Source organism: Erythrolamprus reginae, chromosome 11 (assembly GCF_031021105.1).
Source record: "Erythrolamprus reginae isolate rEryReg1 chromosome 11, rEryReg1.hap1, whole genome shotgun sequence".
NCBI lineage: Eukaryota > Metazoa > Chordata > Lepidosauria > Squamata > Dipsadidae > Erythrolamprus > Erythrolamprus reginae.
The window spans coordinates 30494350-30511862 of record NC_091960.1 but is presented as its reverse complement, the minus strand read 5'-3'; the positions used below and the strand labels follow the sequence as shown (position 1 = coordinate 30511862).

General features: G+C 43.3%; 1 protein-coding gene across 4 annotated transcripts in view; it reads right to left on the bottom strand.

Moving 5' to 3' along the window:
• NCMAP (non-compact myelin associated protein) overlaps nucleotides 1-17513 on the bottom strand; it is a 610040-nt gene that overhangs the window by 566394 nt on the left and 26133 nt on the right. For 3 of the 4 annotated variants that reach the window (XM_070764243.1, XM_070764241.1, XM_070764242.1), the window contains exons 2-4: nucleotides 15817-15912; nucleotides 11849-11933; nucleotides 8691-10145 (exon numbers count right to left, since the gene is read on the bottom strand). In XM_070764243.1, the coding sequence (XP_070620344.1) occupies nucleotides 9998-10145; nucleotides 11849-11933; nucleotides 15817-15901 (318 nt within the window). In that variant the 5' untranslated portion in view covers nucleotides 15902-15912 and the 3' untranslated portion in view covers nucleotides 8691-9997. Of the gene's footprint in view, nucleotides 1-8690; nucleotides 10146-11848; nucleotides 11934-15816; nucleotides 15913-17513 lie in introns of those variants that run through there. The other variant, XR_011560306.1, reaches the window with a different exon arrangement.

The window sequence follows — 17513 nt, the reverse complement described above, 5'->3', positions numbered from 1 at the left end:
GACCAATCCTGCGAAAGGGGAGGGAGTCGGGTGGCTCAGCCAATCGGGCAACAGTACGGGAGGGGTAGCCCAAAGACCCGTTCGCTCGGCACTGTGTCTCGACCCGCGGTTGCTGTGAGAAGCCGGGCAGAAGGTCTTTTGTTGCTATGACAACCTGTGTGGAGCGGACGCTGTTGAACACAGAGACTTTGCGGAACGGGCTGTAGTATACAGGAGTGCAGAGTGCAGGACTTATAATACTGTAGTTCATTTAGTGACTGTTACAACGTCACTGAAAAAAATGGACTGATGTCTGTTTTTCAGAGTTCAGCATTTGTAGCTCCCCCTGATCAGGGTTTCCCAACCTTGGCCACTTGAAGATACCTGGACTTCAACTCCCAGAATTCCCCAGCCAGCATTCGCTGGCTGGGGAATTCTGGGAGTTGAAGTCCAAATATCTTCAAGTGGCCAAGGTGGCAGGCAGTGTGCCTGGGGTCACGTGATCCCGTTTTGCGACCTGGCAAGGAAAGTCAATGAGCAAGCCTGGCTCACTTAACATCCGTGTCACTAACTTATTGACAGCACTGTTTCAGTTAACAACCGTGACAAGAAATATTGTAAAATGGGGCCAAAGCTCACTTAACAAATGTCTCGCTTAACAATAGAAATGTTGGGCTCGATGGCTACCTTATTTATCCTGCGGAGATGCAGTTGAACTCCCAGAGCAAAACAGGCAAATGTTGTGATTAGTAACTGTGGCTTGTGAAATTACCCCTTTGCTCTAAGAAGGCAGCGTTTCTCAAACTTAGCAACCTCAAGACTGAGTCTTCGGAGAGGGGCGGCATACAAATCCAAATAATAAATAAATAAATAATAACAAATAAATAAATACTTTTTATTTTATTTTATTTATTCGCTGGCTGAGGAATTCTGGGAGTTGAAGTCCAAATATCTTCAAGTTGCCAAGGTTATTTATTTATTTATTTTATTCATTCATTTGTCCAATACACAATACATATGGAAGAGAATAGACATGAAGTAATATATATAAAGATAATATGTAAAAATAGAAGAGAGGATATATGAAAGGAAGAAAATATATATGATATATGAGATAAGGAAAGACAATTGGACAGGGGACGAAAGGCATACTAGTGCACTTATGTACTCCCCTTACTGGCCTCTTAGGAATCTGGAGAGGTCAATCGTGGAGAGTCCAAGGGAGAAATGTTGGGGGTTAGGGGTTGACACTATTGAGTCCAGTAATGAGTTCCACACTTCGACAACTCGATTATCATATTTTTTATAGTCAAGTTTGGAGCGGTTAATATTAAGTTTGAATCTGTTTCGTGCTCTTGTGTTGTTGTGGTTGAAGCTGAAGTAGTCATTGACCGGTAGGATGTTGCAGCATATGATCTTGTGGGCAATACTTAAATCGTGTTTTAGGTGCCGTAGTTCTAAACTTTCAAGGCCCAGGATTGTTAGTCTATTTTCGTAGGGTATTCTGTTTCGAGTGGAGGAGTGAAGGGCTCTTCTGGTGAAATATCTTTGGACGTTTTCAAGGGTGTCCATCTGTCCGTCCATTACCCTGGGGGGGGGAATCATTAACCCCCTCAGAGAGGGTTCACAACTTGGGCGTCCTCCTCGATCCACAGCTGACGTTGGAACATCATCTTTCGGCTGTGGTGAGGGGGGCGTTGGCCCAGGTTCGCCTGGTGCACCAGTTGCGGCCCTATTTGGACAGGGAGTCACTGCTCACAGTCACTGCTCACAGTCGCTCATAATCACCTCGAGGTTTCATTACTGCAATGGAACCGCCTACTACCGCACGAATAAGGTCCCACAGAATTCGCCTTCTCCAGGTCCTGTTGACTAAACAATGTCATTTGGCTGGCCCCAGGGGAAGAGCCTTCTCTGTGGCGGCCCCGGCCCTCTGGAATCAACTTCCCCTGGAGATTAGAACGGCCCACACCCTCCTTGTCTTTCGTAAATTACTCAAGACTCACTTATACCGCCAGGCATGGGGGAGTTGAGACACCTTTCCCCCCCAGGCTTCTTTATATTTTGTTTCATGTTTGGTATGAATGTGCTGTTTGGTTTTTAAATACAGTATATGATAGGATTTTATATGCTTCTTTTAATATTAAATTTGTTTTGTTATAATATTGTTTTTATTGTTGTGAGCCGCCCCGAGTCTTCAGAGAGGGGCGGCATACAAATCTAATAAATAATAATAATAATAATAATAATAATAATAATAATAATCTCCATTGTTGGAGCACCCACAACTTCCAGAGGCTAGTCATTCCGCTGATTAATTGTGATAACTTTCAGGAAATTTCTCCTTAGTTCAAGATTGGTTCTGTTTTTTGATTATTTTCCACCCACTGCTTCTTGTTCCATGAAGATGAGATACAAAAACATCCTGAGGACATATCCATCGAATTTTTTTTTTATGAAGTCCCTTTGTGCAATAGCCAGCAGGATGTGGGAATGAATCTACCATAAAATAATAGCTGTACAGAATTTGTAAATTAACACTAGAGGGAGCAAAATACTTAGGTGTTCAGCTGAAAAACCTGTGTTTATTGCCTTGAATACATGCAGCCTTTTGGGCAGACTCTGACACATACAAACACAAATGGAGCTGTGACAGTGGACTACACATTTATTTATTGTTTTATTTGTTTTATTTTTTATTTTTATTTTGTCCAATACACAATAATACACAATGAAGTTTATAGAGGATATAGTAGAGAAGAAATACGAGATATAGGAGAGACTATAGGACAGGGGATGGAAGGCACTCTAGTGCGCTTATGCACGCCCCTTACTGACCTCTTAGGAATCTGGAAAGGTCAACCGTGGATAGTCTAAGGGTAAAATGTTGGGGGTCAGGGGATGATACTACAGAGTCCGGTAATGAGTTCCACGTTTCAACAACCCGATTACTAAAGTCATATTTTTTACAGCCAAGTTTGGAGCGGTTAATGTTAAGCTTGAATCTGTTGTGTGCTCTTGTGTTGTTGTGGTTGAAGCTGAAGTAGTCTTTGACAGGCAAGACATTGCAACATATGATCTTGTGGGCAATACTTAGATCATGTTTAAGGCGTCGTAGTTCTAAGCTTTCAAGACCCAGGATTGTAAGTCTAGTTTCGTAGGGTATTCTGTTTCGAGTGGAGGAACGAAGGGCTCTTCTTGTGAAGTATCTTTAATCATTTTCAAGGGTGTTAATGTCTGAGATGCGATATGGGTTCCAAACAGATGAGCTGTATTCGAGGATGGGTCTGGCGAAAGTTTTGTAAGCTCTGGTAAGCAGTGTGAGATTTCCAGAGCAGAAGCTACGTAGGATTAGATTAACAACTCTTGAGGCCTTCTTAGCGATGTTGTTGCAGTGGGCTTTGCACTTAGATCTTTAGTTATTGCCGAGAGTTGAATTGTGAAATTCACGGTGTTTTCCAGCAACATTTCTCGCAAACAATTCATTCCCAACTAGATATTTATTTATTTATTTATTCATTTGTCCAATACACAAATACATAGGAAGAAAATAGATATGTGGTAATATATATAAGGGTAAAAGTGAACTTAGAGGAGAGGATATATGAAAGGAAGAGAATATATGTGATAGGTGAAAGAGAGGAAAGACAATTGGACAGGGGACGAAAGGCACACCAGTGCACTTATGTACGCCCCTTACTGGCCTCTTAGGAACCTGGAGAGGTCAATCGTGGAGAGTCTAGGGGAGAAATGTTGGGGGTTAGGGGTTCACACAATTGAGTCTGGTAATGAGTTCCACGCTTCGATAACTCGATTGTTGAAATCATATTTATTACAGTCAAGTTTGGAGCGGTTCGTATTAAGTTTGAATCTGTTGCGTGCTCTTGTGTTATTGCGGTTGAAGCTGAAGTAGTTATTGACCGGTACGATGTTGCAGCATATGATCTTGTGGGCAATACTCAAATCGTGTTTTAGGCCTCGTAGTTCTCTTATATAGTTTGTTGGTTGGGTAGTTGGGATGAATAGGTGTGTGGGTGAGTGGATGAATGGAGCTTGTTCTACCAGCCTTGTGTAGGTTTGGACAGAACATGTGGTCTGGGGATACTGTCTGGAGCTTATGGTGGTGATCAGTGGTGGTTTTTGTTCACCTGAATGTTGGTTAAAAGATGTTGTTGTTTGGTTGTTTGCTTCTGGATACTTCGTAAATAAAGTTAATTTCTATATTTGGCTAAATTTGGCAACGTAACAAGTCTCCAGAAATTATCTTGCATTCTTACATTAAAACCTGCAGAGTTTCTCAGTTGAAATGCTGATTGAACCCTGCAAAGATCGGTGCAGAAGAATCCTTGTTATGCCCAAACACAAACATGGCAAAACCACAAAACACTTTTCGCTAAATTAATTCATTTGGGAAACCAAGATCCTCTACAAAAGACAGGAGGGTTACCAGTAAGTTAGGTTTGTTTGGCAGAATTATTTTTTCAGATTCTCTTCTCTTTTATTTATTCTATTCTATTCTATTCTAGAAAACAACAGAAAGACTGCAGTGGTTCTTCCTGGACCATTCTCTCTGCTTTGACAATGCAACTTTTAAATGAGGGAATTATTCCCCTGGCAGGTTCTTAGAAAGAAGGAAATGAAACCAATCGCATTATATATTAAAGGAAAAATTGGATAACCCAAAATCAGAACTCTTCCTATTTCCTCAGCATATCCCAGTGGAAAAATCTAGGGAGTACACAGTCAATGAAGCAGTGGATGTGATGTGCCAGTGCCTGGAGGCTGTTGGGGCCTGGATGGGTGTCAACAAACTCAACCCAGACAAGACGGAGTGGCTGTGGGTCTTGCCTCCCAAGGACAATTCCATCTGTCCATCCATCACCCTGGGGGGGGGGAATTATTGACCCCCTCAGAGAGGGTCCGCAACTTGGGAGTCCTCCTCGATCCACAGCTGACATTGGAACATCCTCTTTCGGCTGTGGCGAGGGGGGTGTTTGCCCAGGTTCGCCTGGTGCACCAGTTGCGGCCCTACTTGGACAGAGAGTCATTGTTCACAGTCACTCATGCCCTCATCACCTCGAGGTTCGATTACTGCAACACTCTCTACATGGGGCTACCTTTGAAAAGTGTCCGGAAACTTCAGATTGTGCAGAACACGGCTTCCCAGATTCGCCCACGTGTCTACAACACTCCGTGGCTTGCATTGTCTGCCGATCAATTTCCGGTCACAATTCAAAGTGTTGGTTATGACCTTTAAAGCCCTACATGGCATTGGACCAGTGTACCTCCGGAGCCGCCTGCTACCGCACGAATCCCAGCGACCGATAAGGTCCCACAGAGTTGGCCTTCTCCGGGTCCCGTCGACTAAACAATGTTGTTTTGGCGGGCCCCAGGGGAAGAGCCTTCTCTGTGGCTGCCCCGGCCCTCTGGAATCAACTCCCCCCGGAGATTAGAACTGCTCCCACCCTCCTTGTCTTTCGCAAGTTTCTCAAGACCCACCTATACCGCCAGGCATGGGGGATTTGAGACATCTTTCCCCCAGGCTCCTTATAATTTATGTTTGGTATGTATGTGTTGTCTGGTTTTAATATGATAGGATTTTAGTTATTTCTTTTAATATTAGATTTGTGCCACTATAATATTGTTTTTATCATTGTTGTGAGCCGCCCCGAGTCTTCAGAGAGGGGCGGCATACAAATCTAGTACATTATTATTATTATTATTATTATTATTATTATTATTATTATTAATCTAAGAAATAACTGGAAAACTTTAAAAAAATAAGAGAGGAGAGAGCTTTGCTGCTAAAAACCTAGCTGGCACCCAAGGTATATTTATAATTGGGGGGTTTTTTTGTATTGTGTTTGAATGCTTTTGCAAACTGCTCTGGACATTTAGTGGAAGGAACAGGTTGGATTCTGGGAGCTATGATCAAACCTTTTTACCTTTATCTTCCAATTTGTTTGGGTCACACAGCTCCCCCCTACGTGAGCTCCTGAGCCTAGAGAAGAACAACTAAAGACACACAACACAACAGGGACAACAATACCACCACTGTAAACTTTGTGAAAAGAATGGAGCTGGATTACTGCACACCCACTCCTGTAATACCGAACATGCGTAGCCTGCCAACATAGTTCCTATGTTCTGAGTTTGTGTGCAAAGAAGATATTTTTTAATGAGCCCCCCACCCACCCCTCACCCCCCAGAATGTATGTAGTTGTTGAATAGTCATAAGAATCACTTTTCGGCACTTTACCAGCTGGTTTGGACACTTTCTGCTGAGGCAGGACATAAAGTGAAGCAAGTCATAAAGTAGGTCATAAATTCATGTAGCTGTGGAAGTTGGAAACGTGCCCGCCCTGCATCCAAAATAGGCCGCGTGGAGACTCCTGGGAGAGGGGTGGGGCCAGCCAGGAGTGGGATTTGGGGGTTCTCCCAACTGCACAGAATCTTAGCTAGAGGTTCTCCCAGCGAACCCCCAGCAGCCACCCCTTACCCATTGTTTCAGGTCCTGCCCTCTGGTGCTTTGGAAAATAAATATAAATAAATAAAACGTCCTGCCTGTCCGCGACTACTTCAGCTTCAACCACAACAACACAAGAGCACACAACAGATTTAAACTTAATATTAACCGCTCCAAATTTGACTGTAAAAAATATGACTTCAGTAACCGAGTTGTCGAAGCGTGGAACTCATTTCCGGACTCTGTAGTATCATCCCCAAACCACCAACACTTTACCCTTTATATTATCCACGGTTGACCTATCCAGATTCCTAAGAGGTCAGTAAGGAGCGAGTACAAGTGCACTAGAGTGCCTTCCGTCCCCTGTCCTATTGCTCTCCTATATCTCCTATACCTTTCTTCTATTCCTCTATCTCTTCTTCTATTCTTTCATTGATATGTTCTATTACTATATCTTCCTTTCTATTCTTTCTTAGATATATTTTACTATGAGTATCTCCTCTATAACCTTCATCATGTACTTTACTATGTGTATATAGATATATACCCACTACAACCCTCATTGTGTATTGGACAAAATAAAGAAATAAAGAAATAAAATAAATAAAAATTGAGCCCCTCTTCTTTATGGCAGCCGCTCAAATATTTGAATGCTATCAAGTTCCCCCTCCTCCAGTCCAACCCATTTTCTCTTAATCATCAAAAGCTGCTTCAAAGGAGTCAGGAGTAGAGCACTTTAAAAAAATAAATAAATTAGATATTAATTGAAGGTGTCTGGAGAATCAGGCCACTTCATTGGAGCAGTTAAAACCCCCAGGGGTGGAGGGATTATTAAGGAGGAAATAAGTTGGCCATTAAATCCTTTCCTTCAATTCAGACTGTCATCGTAAACCTGCTTATCAGGTAGTGAATTCCATTGAATTTGAATAGGGGTGTGATACCTGCACAAATCGGGCTGCGACTGAGCCGCGAGGGGCGGCAATGCTTTTGTGTGCGTTTGTGTGCCTTTTTTTAGGTACGAAAATTTTGTGCTGCTTGAAAAACACGTGGCTTTCCTGCGTCATTTAGTATTTCAGGTCCGAAATTTTGATGGCCGTCCCATCTATTGTGAAAAAGCATTTTGGGCAATGAGCAACTGGCTCACATTTACACAACCATTTTGCCCAATCCCAGCATGGAAGTGGCTGCTGGACTAACCACCTTTTCCCTGTTTTTCATGCTCACCCCCCCCCCGCCGATCTTTTAGATAGAAACATAGAAACATAGAAGACTGACGGCAGAAAACGACCTCATGGTCCATCTAGTCTGCCCTTATACTATTTCCTGTATTTTATCTTACAATGGATCTATGTTTATCCCAGGCATGTTTAAATTCAGTTACTGTGGATTTACCAACCATGTCTGCTGGAAGTTTGTTCCAAGGATCTACTACTCTTTCAGTAAAATAATATTTTCTCACGTTGCTTTTGATCTTTCCCCCAACTAACTTCAGATTGTGTCCCCTTGTTCTTGCGTTCCCTTTCCTATTAAAAACACTTCCCTCCTGAACCTTATTTAACCCTTTAACATATTTAAATGTTTCGATCACGTCCCCACTTTCCCTTCTATCCTCCAGACTATACAGATTGAGTTCATGAAGTCTTTCCTGGTACGTTTTATGCTTAAGATCTTCCACCATTCTTGTAGCCCGTCTTTGGACCCCTTCAATTTTGTCAATATCGTTTTGTAGGTGAGGTCTCCAGAACTGAACACACTATTCCAAATGTGGTCTCACCAGCATTCTATATAGCGGGATCATAATCTCCCTCTTCCTGCTTGTTATACCTCTAGCTATGCAGCCAAGTATCCTACTTGCTTTTCCTACTGCCCAACCACACTGCTCACCCATTTTGAGACTGTCAGAAATCACTACCCCTAAATCCTTCTCTTCTGAAGATAAATGATCGTTTTCACTGCTTCATTGCTCTGTTACGGTTATGTTTACATTTTATTATCCCTCCTCCCCCCGGAGGCAGTTTACAGTTCTAAGCCATACAGAGTAATGCCAGGACCGGGGTAGGCAAAGTTGGCTCTTCCATGACATGAGGACTTCAACTCCCAGAATTCCTGAGCTAGCATGATTGGCTCAGGAATTCTGGGAGTTGAAGTCCACAAATCATACAAGAGCCAACTTTGCCTACCCCTGCCCCAGGATGAGATGGGTGGCAAGTCAATTTAACAAATAATTAAATAAATTTACTTCCAGTTTTCAGGAAAACTGGCCTTTAATGAACAATTAGTTCACTTAAAGAACACTGTAAAAAAAAAAGGTCATAAAATCCGATCAGTCAGGTGACAATTCGCTTTACAACTTTCATGACTTACAACCTTAATGGGCAGGCACCATTATGGTCAGAAGTCTAGGATCGTTTATATTAAACACTACTATCATATTACATTGATATAATAAAATCTTGATATTTTATGACAGTATTTGGAAAAAAAACTAACATTTTCTCATAGAGAGCTACTAATATTCAGGTCTGGTTAGAAACTACTATAAACAAATGCTGGATACTTAACTTGAATTTTTATCAACGGTGAGTTGTTTTTGCTGCTTTGGCAATTTTCACCAAATTTCTAAAAGCTGTCCTTGGAATAGAGCAGAGGTCATCCAACTTGGCAACTTTAAGACTTGTGGATTTTAACTCCCAGAATTCTCCAAGCCAGCTATGCTAAACTTCACAACTCTATATATACCTAGCATCTTCTCCTAGAGGTCTCCATCTATCTTCTGTCCTGACACAGCAGCCTAAAATTCTAGCTTTGATCCGCTTATTGTTATCAACTCACTTGTCACTTAGGTGAAGATTGGACTTGGAGAAGAAAAATTCTCAAGAAAAATTGAAGTTGGCTAAAATCAGGCTAACGAAACGTGATTGCTTAAATCAAATTCCTTGCTTGCCTGGGGAAACAGTGTTTGTCAACTTGAGTAAATTTAAGATGTGTAGACTTCAACTCCCAGAAACCCCCATCCAGCACCTTAAAGAAGTCAAGGTTGAGAAACACTGCCCTAAATTACAAAAAGGCACTAACTCTGCCAACCAACAAGGAACTCCTTACTTTGAAAGTTGACCACCATCAAAGAGAAATGGCAACTGGTGGTGATAATAGTTGCTATTTCTTTTTAAGAGCCCCAAAATGAAAGAATATTGATCCTATAGTTTCTGCTACAAACCAGGATGAAGACAAAACCCTCTGATATCTTCAAAACCTCCATTCAGAAGAAGTCACTTACAAGACAATGGGAGATGATGAACCTAAATTAACAGAGCAAAAAAATATGAAGGGCATAATTGGTTCCAAGAATGGTGGTCGTTATGCTTCTCGCCATCCCTTTCAACAAGCAGTTGCAAAGTTTATACATGTTCCTTCCACAACTGGTTGCCCCTTGTCATCTTTTGCCTTCTATGGTGACCAGCAGACCACTGAAACGTGGACCATGTGAGCCACTCATTCCTCATGGGTTTGCAGAGTTCACTTCCCCTGATTATTCCACCCTTTGCCGTTTCTTCAAAGTCTTCTTTTTGGCGTGTGAGTGTCTACGTTGACAAATGTCACTGCACTGTTCCTGGCAGATGTGCTACTGTCCTGTCCTAAACTTGAAGGGATGTTGGTCTTTGCATTCTTGGGCTCCAGCTCTCGTTTGATCCTCATGTGCCTACAAAGAACCAAGCAGACTTTGTGTTAGTGTGCTGGTTGCGCAGCAGAAAAGACAAACACCGGTGGCCCCTGAAAGCTAAACACCAGTACAGTGTTCCCTCGACTTTCGCTGGGGATGCGTTCCGAGACTGCCCGCGAAAGTCGAATTTCCGCAAAGTAGAGATGCGGAAGTAAATACACTATTTGTGGCTATGAACAGTGTCACAAGCCTTCCCTTAACACTTTAAACCCCTAAATTGCAATTTCCCATTCCCTTAGCAACCATTTAGATTATTACTCACCCTGTTTATTTATTAAAGTTTATTAAAAAAAATATTAAAGGCAAACAAAAGTTTGGCAATGACATATGACATCATCGGTGGGAAAAACCGTGGTATAGGGAAAAAACCCATGAAGTATTTTTTAATTAATATTTTTTGAAAAACCGTGGTATAGACTTTTTGCGAAGTTTGAACCCGCAAAAATCGAGGGAACACTGTAGTGGATTCTAAAACTGCGTTGCTACCGGTTCGCGACACTTCTGCACATGTGCAGAAGCGTCCTGGGCGGTGGGTGGAGTCTCCTGCTGCCACCGCTACTGGTTCACAGAACCAGACCAAACCAGGAGGGACCTACCACTGCTAACCACCCCAGTTGTCGATAAGGTTTCGCAAATCACAGTCCTCCTGATGCACAAGCCATTTTTCTGACATGACATGAAACGGAAGGGAAGGTAAGTAGAACCCAGGTAAGGGTTCCCTGTTGTTGCCGCTACCGGTGTGGTTGTGTGCACAGCTCTGTGTGACCGGTGGACGGACGCCCGCGCCCTTGTGAGATTTGGCTTGTGCACACACGCAAGACGACAAATCTCATGTGAGGATGCGCGCACGAGAGAGATTTCAGAAATTTTCAGTGATTTCTTTGCTTTCGCACCTGCGCACATGCAGCGGTGTTGTTCCCAGCTCTTACTGGCTTGCAAGCTCTTTCATTGTTACTCTCTGCCAAGAATGTATCCCAAACCCTGTCTTTGTAGGGATTTTTTTCATTCTCTACTTGCTCCAGATGTTTCTTTCCAGCCCTAACCAGGTGCTAATGATTTATTTATTTATTTATTAGATTTGTATGCTGCCCCTCTCTGTAGACTGGGGCGGCATACAAATCTAATAAATAAAAAAATAAATAATAAAAAAATAATGATGTTCCTAACTTTACTGGCTTGCAAGCTCTTTCATTGTTCCTCTCTGCAAAGAATAATGTTTTCCAAGCCCTAAGTCTTTGCAGGGTTTTTTCCATTGCTCTACTTGCTCAGACTGTTTCTTTCCAGGTGCTAATGATGTTCCCAGCTCTTACTGGCTTGCAAGCTCCTTCATTGTTTCTCTCTGCAAAGGATGACCTCCGTTTTGTGTTTTTAATAAACAGAAATGGCATGTGAGCTTGTGACCCCTCACAAAAGGAAAACAGCACAGAGACCCTGGATGTAAACATGTGACAACAGCAGAACTTCTGAGGTTGAAAACACCCACGGGACACACCAGCTGTCCATCAGACACAATGGCATCACAATAAGTACATCCACCTCATGATGTCATTTGTCCAGTGATGTCATTACATACATCACTGCTCCCCCTTGTACCTCAGAAACCTATGAACGGAGTGATTGCAACCAGCTAGTAGATTGTTCTCCTGAAGAATGAAAGGAGAAAAGAAAATCCAATGACTAACCTGTTATACGTTTTAAGGATGAGCAGAACTGTTGTAAATATTACTATGACGCCCACGACAATAGCTGCTACTATTGCTCCGGAGCCTAATGAGGAGGAAGAAAGGAAAAACAGCAATCTGTATGCGCAGGCTTTTAAATACACTTTAATTGCCAGCTTATAGTAAATTATGACTCCCATGTTCTAAGATATGTACAACAATATCCCAAAATGCCATCTTATTTTTAGCTGTTTTCTTAGAAACATTAGTATGTTTCTCATTTATTTACTTATTTTATTTATCTATTAAATTTGCATGCCGCCCCTCTCGGGAGACTCGGGGCGGCTCACAACAGTGATAGAAACAATGTACAATACAAATCTAATAATACAAAGTTAAAAACCCATAATTAAAAAAAACATGCACGCAACACACCATGCATAAATTATATAGGCCTGGGGAAGATATTTCAATTCCCCCATGCCTGACGGCAGAGGTGGGTTTTGAGAAGTTTACAAAAGGCAAGGAGGGTGGAGGCAATTCTGATCTCTGGGGGGAGTTGTTTCCAGAGGGCTGGGGCCGCCACAGAGAAGGCTCTTTCCCTGGATCCCGCCAAATGACATTGTTTAGTCGACGGGACCCGGAGAAGGCCATCTCTGTGGGACCTAACTGATTCGTGTGGCAGAAGGCGGTCCCGGAGATATTCTGGTCCGATGCCATGAAGGGCTTTATAGGTCATAACCAACACTTTGAATTGTGACTGGAAACTGATTGGCAACCAATGCAGACTGCGGAGTGTACCAGCTCCCTCCAGATATTTGTACCGTCCCTACTCTCCTGGCCTTCCGTAGGGTTTTAAAATCTCACCTTTGGCGGCAGGTTTGGGGCAGTTGAGTATTGGCATCTTGTATGATTGTAATGGAATGAATGTGGATGATTGTTTTTTATAAATTGGGTTTTTTTGTTGATTAGATTTTATGGGTTTTAATGTTTGGGTTTCTTCATGTTCTATTGTATTTATTTTTGTAAGCTGCCCTGAGTCTATGGAGAAGAATGGCCTAGATATCCAATTAATTAATTAATTTTGTTGTATACATGGTATACAATGACAATTAAGGCTATACAGTGATCCCTCAATTATCGCGAGGGTTCAGTTCCAAGACCCCTCGCGATAATCGATTTTTCGCGATGTAGGGTTGCGGAAGTAAAAACACCATCTGCGCATGCGTGCCCAGGGAAGGTTCCTTCCGCCGCCCAGCAGCTGATCTGCTCGGTAGCGCAGCAGCAGCGAGCAGACGAAGATCGGGGTTTCCCCTTTGCGTGGGCGGCGGGGAAACCCTGATCTTTGTCTGCTCGCTGCTGCTGCGGCCGCCCAGCAGCTGATCTGCTCGGTAGCGCAGCAGCAGCGAGCAGACGAAGATTGGGGTTTCCCTGCCGCCCACGCAAAGGGGAAACCCCGATTCGGCTCCTTGCTGCTACCGCGCTGCCGAGCAGATCAGCTGCTGGGCGGCCGAAGGAACCTTCCCTGGGTCTTCATCGCTGATGCCCCCACTCGCCCGCCCGCCTGCCGCCCACCGCCCGCCAGCAAGAGGGGGAGAGATAGAGAAAGAGAGAGAAGGAAAGAAAGAGATGAGAGATGGAGGAAGAGAGTGTGAGAGAGGAAGAAGCAAGATAGAGAAAGAGAGAGAGAAAGAAAGATGAGGAAGGAAGAGAGTGACATCATCGGGTGGGAAAAATCGCGATATAGCGTTTCGCGAAGAACGAGATCGCGAAAATCGAGGGATCGCTGTATTATACTATTTATGGCCGTTCATTTAATTAGTGTAATTAACGCAGTGATGGCCTTATAGATTTTTTTGGAGGGGGAAGGGAGGCCCCCCATGGAAGACCTCTTTTTACAACTTTCTAATAGTTTTATTTATTTATTTATTTATTTTTATTTATTCATTTGTCCAATACACAAATACATAGGAAGAAAAATAGACAGGTGATAATATAAATGAGGGTGAAGGTGAACTTAGAGGAGAGGATATATGAAAGGAAGAGAATATATAAGATAGGTGAAAGAAAGGAAAGACAATTGGACAGGGGACGAAAGGCACACCAGTGCACTTATTTGTGTCTTTAAGTCAATGTCAATTCATGGCAACTGCCAGATTAACTCCTGCAAAATATTTGGCAATATTTTGGAAGTAATTTGCCATTGTTTCCTTCTTAGGGCTGAGAGAGACCCCTCGTATGTACCTCCAATTCAGTTTCCAGTTAAAAGAATTGCTAACTCAGATCCCATCACCTCTGCAGCCACTGGGACCTTGTCAGAGCAAATCTAGAGCTGTTTCGTTCAGATCGTGAAGATGTTTCTTTTCGCCCATTCATACGAGGGCCGCCCAGAAAGCAATGCACCACATTTTTTTTCTCAGTCTACAGTAATAGTACAAATGTGAAACTTTAGATATACAGTGTTCCCTCGATTTTCGCGGGTTCGAACTTCGCAAAAAGTCTATACCACGATTTTTCAAAAATATTAATTAAAAAACACTTTGCGTTTTTTTCCCCTCTGTACCACGTTTGTTCCCACCCGATGGTGTCATATGTCATTGCCAAACTTTCATTTGCCTTTAATAAATATTTTTTTTAATAAACTTTAATAAATAAACATGGTGAGTAATAATCTAAATGGTTGCTAAGGGAATGGGAAATTGTCATTTCGGGGTTTAAAGTGTTAAGGGAAGGCTTGGGATACTGTTCATAGCCACAAATAGTGTATTTACTTCCGCATCTCTACTTCGCGGAAATTCGACTTTCGCGGGCGGTCTTGGAACGCATCCCCCGCGAAAATCGAGGGAACACTGTACATTATTTGAATTGTCAGGAGTGCGTGTGTAAATTCTGTGTTTCTTCAGACAGATAGCGTAGCTGCAGCAGTGTTTCGAATTGGCTTCTGTAAGTGATGTATGTTACAAGCAGGGGTGGGCCGCAGGCAGAACGAGGTGGAATGCAGTTCCACTGGCGGAAATGAAGATGTGTGTGCAGCTCCAGCTGATCAGCAACTGTCACTTCCTGGATTACTGGTCTCGGCTCGGCTCGCCTTTTTTTCACTGCTGCTGCTGCGCCTTTGCTCCTTGCTTTTTTCCTCTTTCCTCCTTCCTGGCCTTGGACGAGCTTCCCTCTCTCCTGCCCGGCTCCCCTCCAGCCTCACGTGGCCCCCTCCCACATGAGGTGCAAGCAGAAGGCGTGGGTGGAAATGGCGCTGGCAGCATTTATGCTTCTGGCAGCACCCATTCGCCTAGCTACCCAACCTGAGGCAGGGGGGCGACCCATGAAGGAGAGCGCGGGAACACGAAGCAAATTGTCGCCCCAGCGAGCGACATTGGTAAGGTTGTAAGTCGAGGACTTAACAGTTCACTTGAACTATGATAATCGTTCAAGCCACTCCCACCTGGTTACATGGCTGGCAAGCCACTCCTACCCAGTCATATGACCATCAAACCACACCCATAAAATAAGCCACACCCACAGTGTGGCAATAAAATTTTTGGCTGCCCATTACTGATTACAAACAGCGTGTCGTCATTGAATTTCTCACTGTGGAGAAAGAAAATGTTGGGAGCATTCACAAATGTTTGTGTACAGCTTATGGAGAATCTGCAGTCAACAGAAGTACGGTTAGTCGCTGGGCACAGAGAGTGAAGCCATTAGAGGTGATTCGCACAGTGCAGCAATGGCTTTGGGACCAGAACAAGGAGTGGTACCGACAGGGCATACACGCCCTTGTGTCTCGCTGGAGGAAAGCCATAGAACGGGACAGAGATTACGTGGAAAAATAGGGGGTGTAGAAGAAACATCATTCTTTCTTGTGTGTAAGTTTCATTGCATTCAATAAATAATTGTTGAAGAAAAAAAATGTGGTGCATTACTTTCTGGACGACCTTCTTATTATTGGCGAAGAGCCCATAAAACCTCCCAGGGCCGCCTCTGCCCTTTCTTACTCTGATAAAGGATTTGCTCTCGAGACTTTGTGGTCACGTTCCTCCAAGGCAGGGAATATTCAGACGTCGGGGCAGCTGTAGTCATCTTGATTCCAACTAGGCGGAAAAATGAAACAACATTAGAACGGTGCAAAGGCAATCAGTAGGAGCATCGTAAGAGAGGCACCAGCATCAGGCAAATGAAACAGCATCTGTTGCAACTGATACAGGACACAAACTTTGCGGTTCCACAAAACATATCTGTTTTGTCCAGGTAATCACACTATCGGTTCATGATTATTATTATTATTATTATTATTATTATTATTATTATTATTATTATTTAGATTTGTATGCCACCCCTCTCCGAGGACTCGGAGCAGCTCACAAGGAAAACAATACAATGAATACAAATCCAATATTTAAAAACATTTTTAAAACCCTTATAAAAAACAATCATACAATCCAAACAAACCATGCTTAAACCTCAATAGCTAAGGGGTGTGCTAATTTCCCCATGCCTGGCGACATAGGTGGGGTTTCAAAAATTTATGAAAGGCAAGTCCTGATCTCTGTGAGGAGTTGATTCCAGAGGGCTGGGGCCACCACAGAGAAGGCTCTTCCCCTGGGTCCCGCCAGACGGCATTGTTTAGTCGACGGGACCCGGAGAAGACCAACTCTGTGGGACCTAATCGGTCATTGGGATTCGTGCGGCAGAAGGCGGTCCTGGAGGTATTCTGATCTGATGCCATGTAGGGATTTATAGGTCATAACCAACACTTTGAATTGAGACCGGAAACTGATCGGGAGCCAGTGCAGGCCGCAGAGTAATGACAAGGGAAAGCCCACCATGATTGATCTCGCGGCTGCATTCTGCACGATCTGAAGTTTCCGAACACTTTTCAAAGGTAGCCCCATGTAGAGAGCATTACAGTAGTCGAACCTCAAAATGATGGGGGCATGAGCGAATGTCTTCAAATTTTCTACCTTGAAGAGGCAGCATGGGTCTTTTTTAAAACTTGGAAATAAAAGCATCAGTCAACTGGCCACCCCCAGACCAGAAGAATTGGTTAGAAAAACCACAGCTGGCTGTAAAAGGCTGGTGAATGGAGCCCAGGACTTATAACTTAGCTCTATAATGCTCTATAATTGCATTGGCTGCCGATCAGTTTCCGGTCACAATTCAAAGTGTTGGTTATGACCTTTAAAGCCCCACATGGCATTGGACCAGAGTACCTCTGGAACCGCCTGCTACCGCACGAATCCCACATAGTTGCCCTTCTCCGGGTCCCGTCGACCAAACAATGTCATTTGGCGGGCCCCAGGGGAAGAGCCTTCTCTGTGGCAGCCCCGACCCTCTGGAATCAACTCCCCCCCAGAGATTAGAACTGCCCCCAACACTCCTTGTCTTTCGTAAATTACTCAAGACCCATCTATACCGCCAGGCATGGGGGAGTTGAGACACTTTTCCCCCAGGCTTTTTTATATTTATGTTTGGGTATGTATATGTTGTTTGCTTTTTTATATATGATAGGGTTTTATGTGCTTTTTAATATTAGATTTGTTTTCGCTGGAATATTGTTTTTATTATTGCTGTGAGCCGCCCCGAGTCTTCGGAGAGGGGCGGCATACAAATCTAATAAATTGAATTGAATTGAACTGTTCTAAATGAAATTTCGGTAGCACAAATAAAAAAACTAAATGGGAACTTGAGCTCA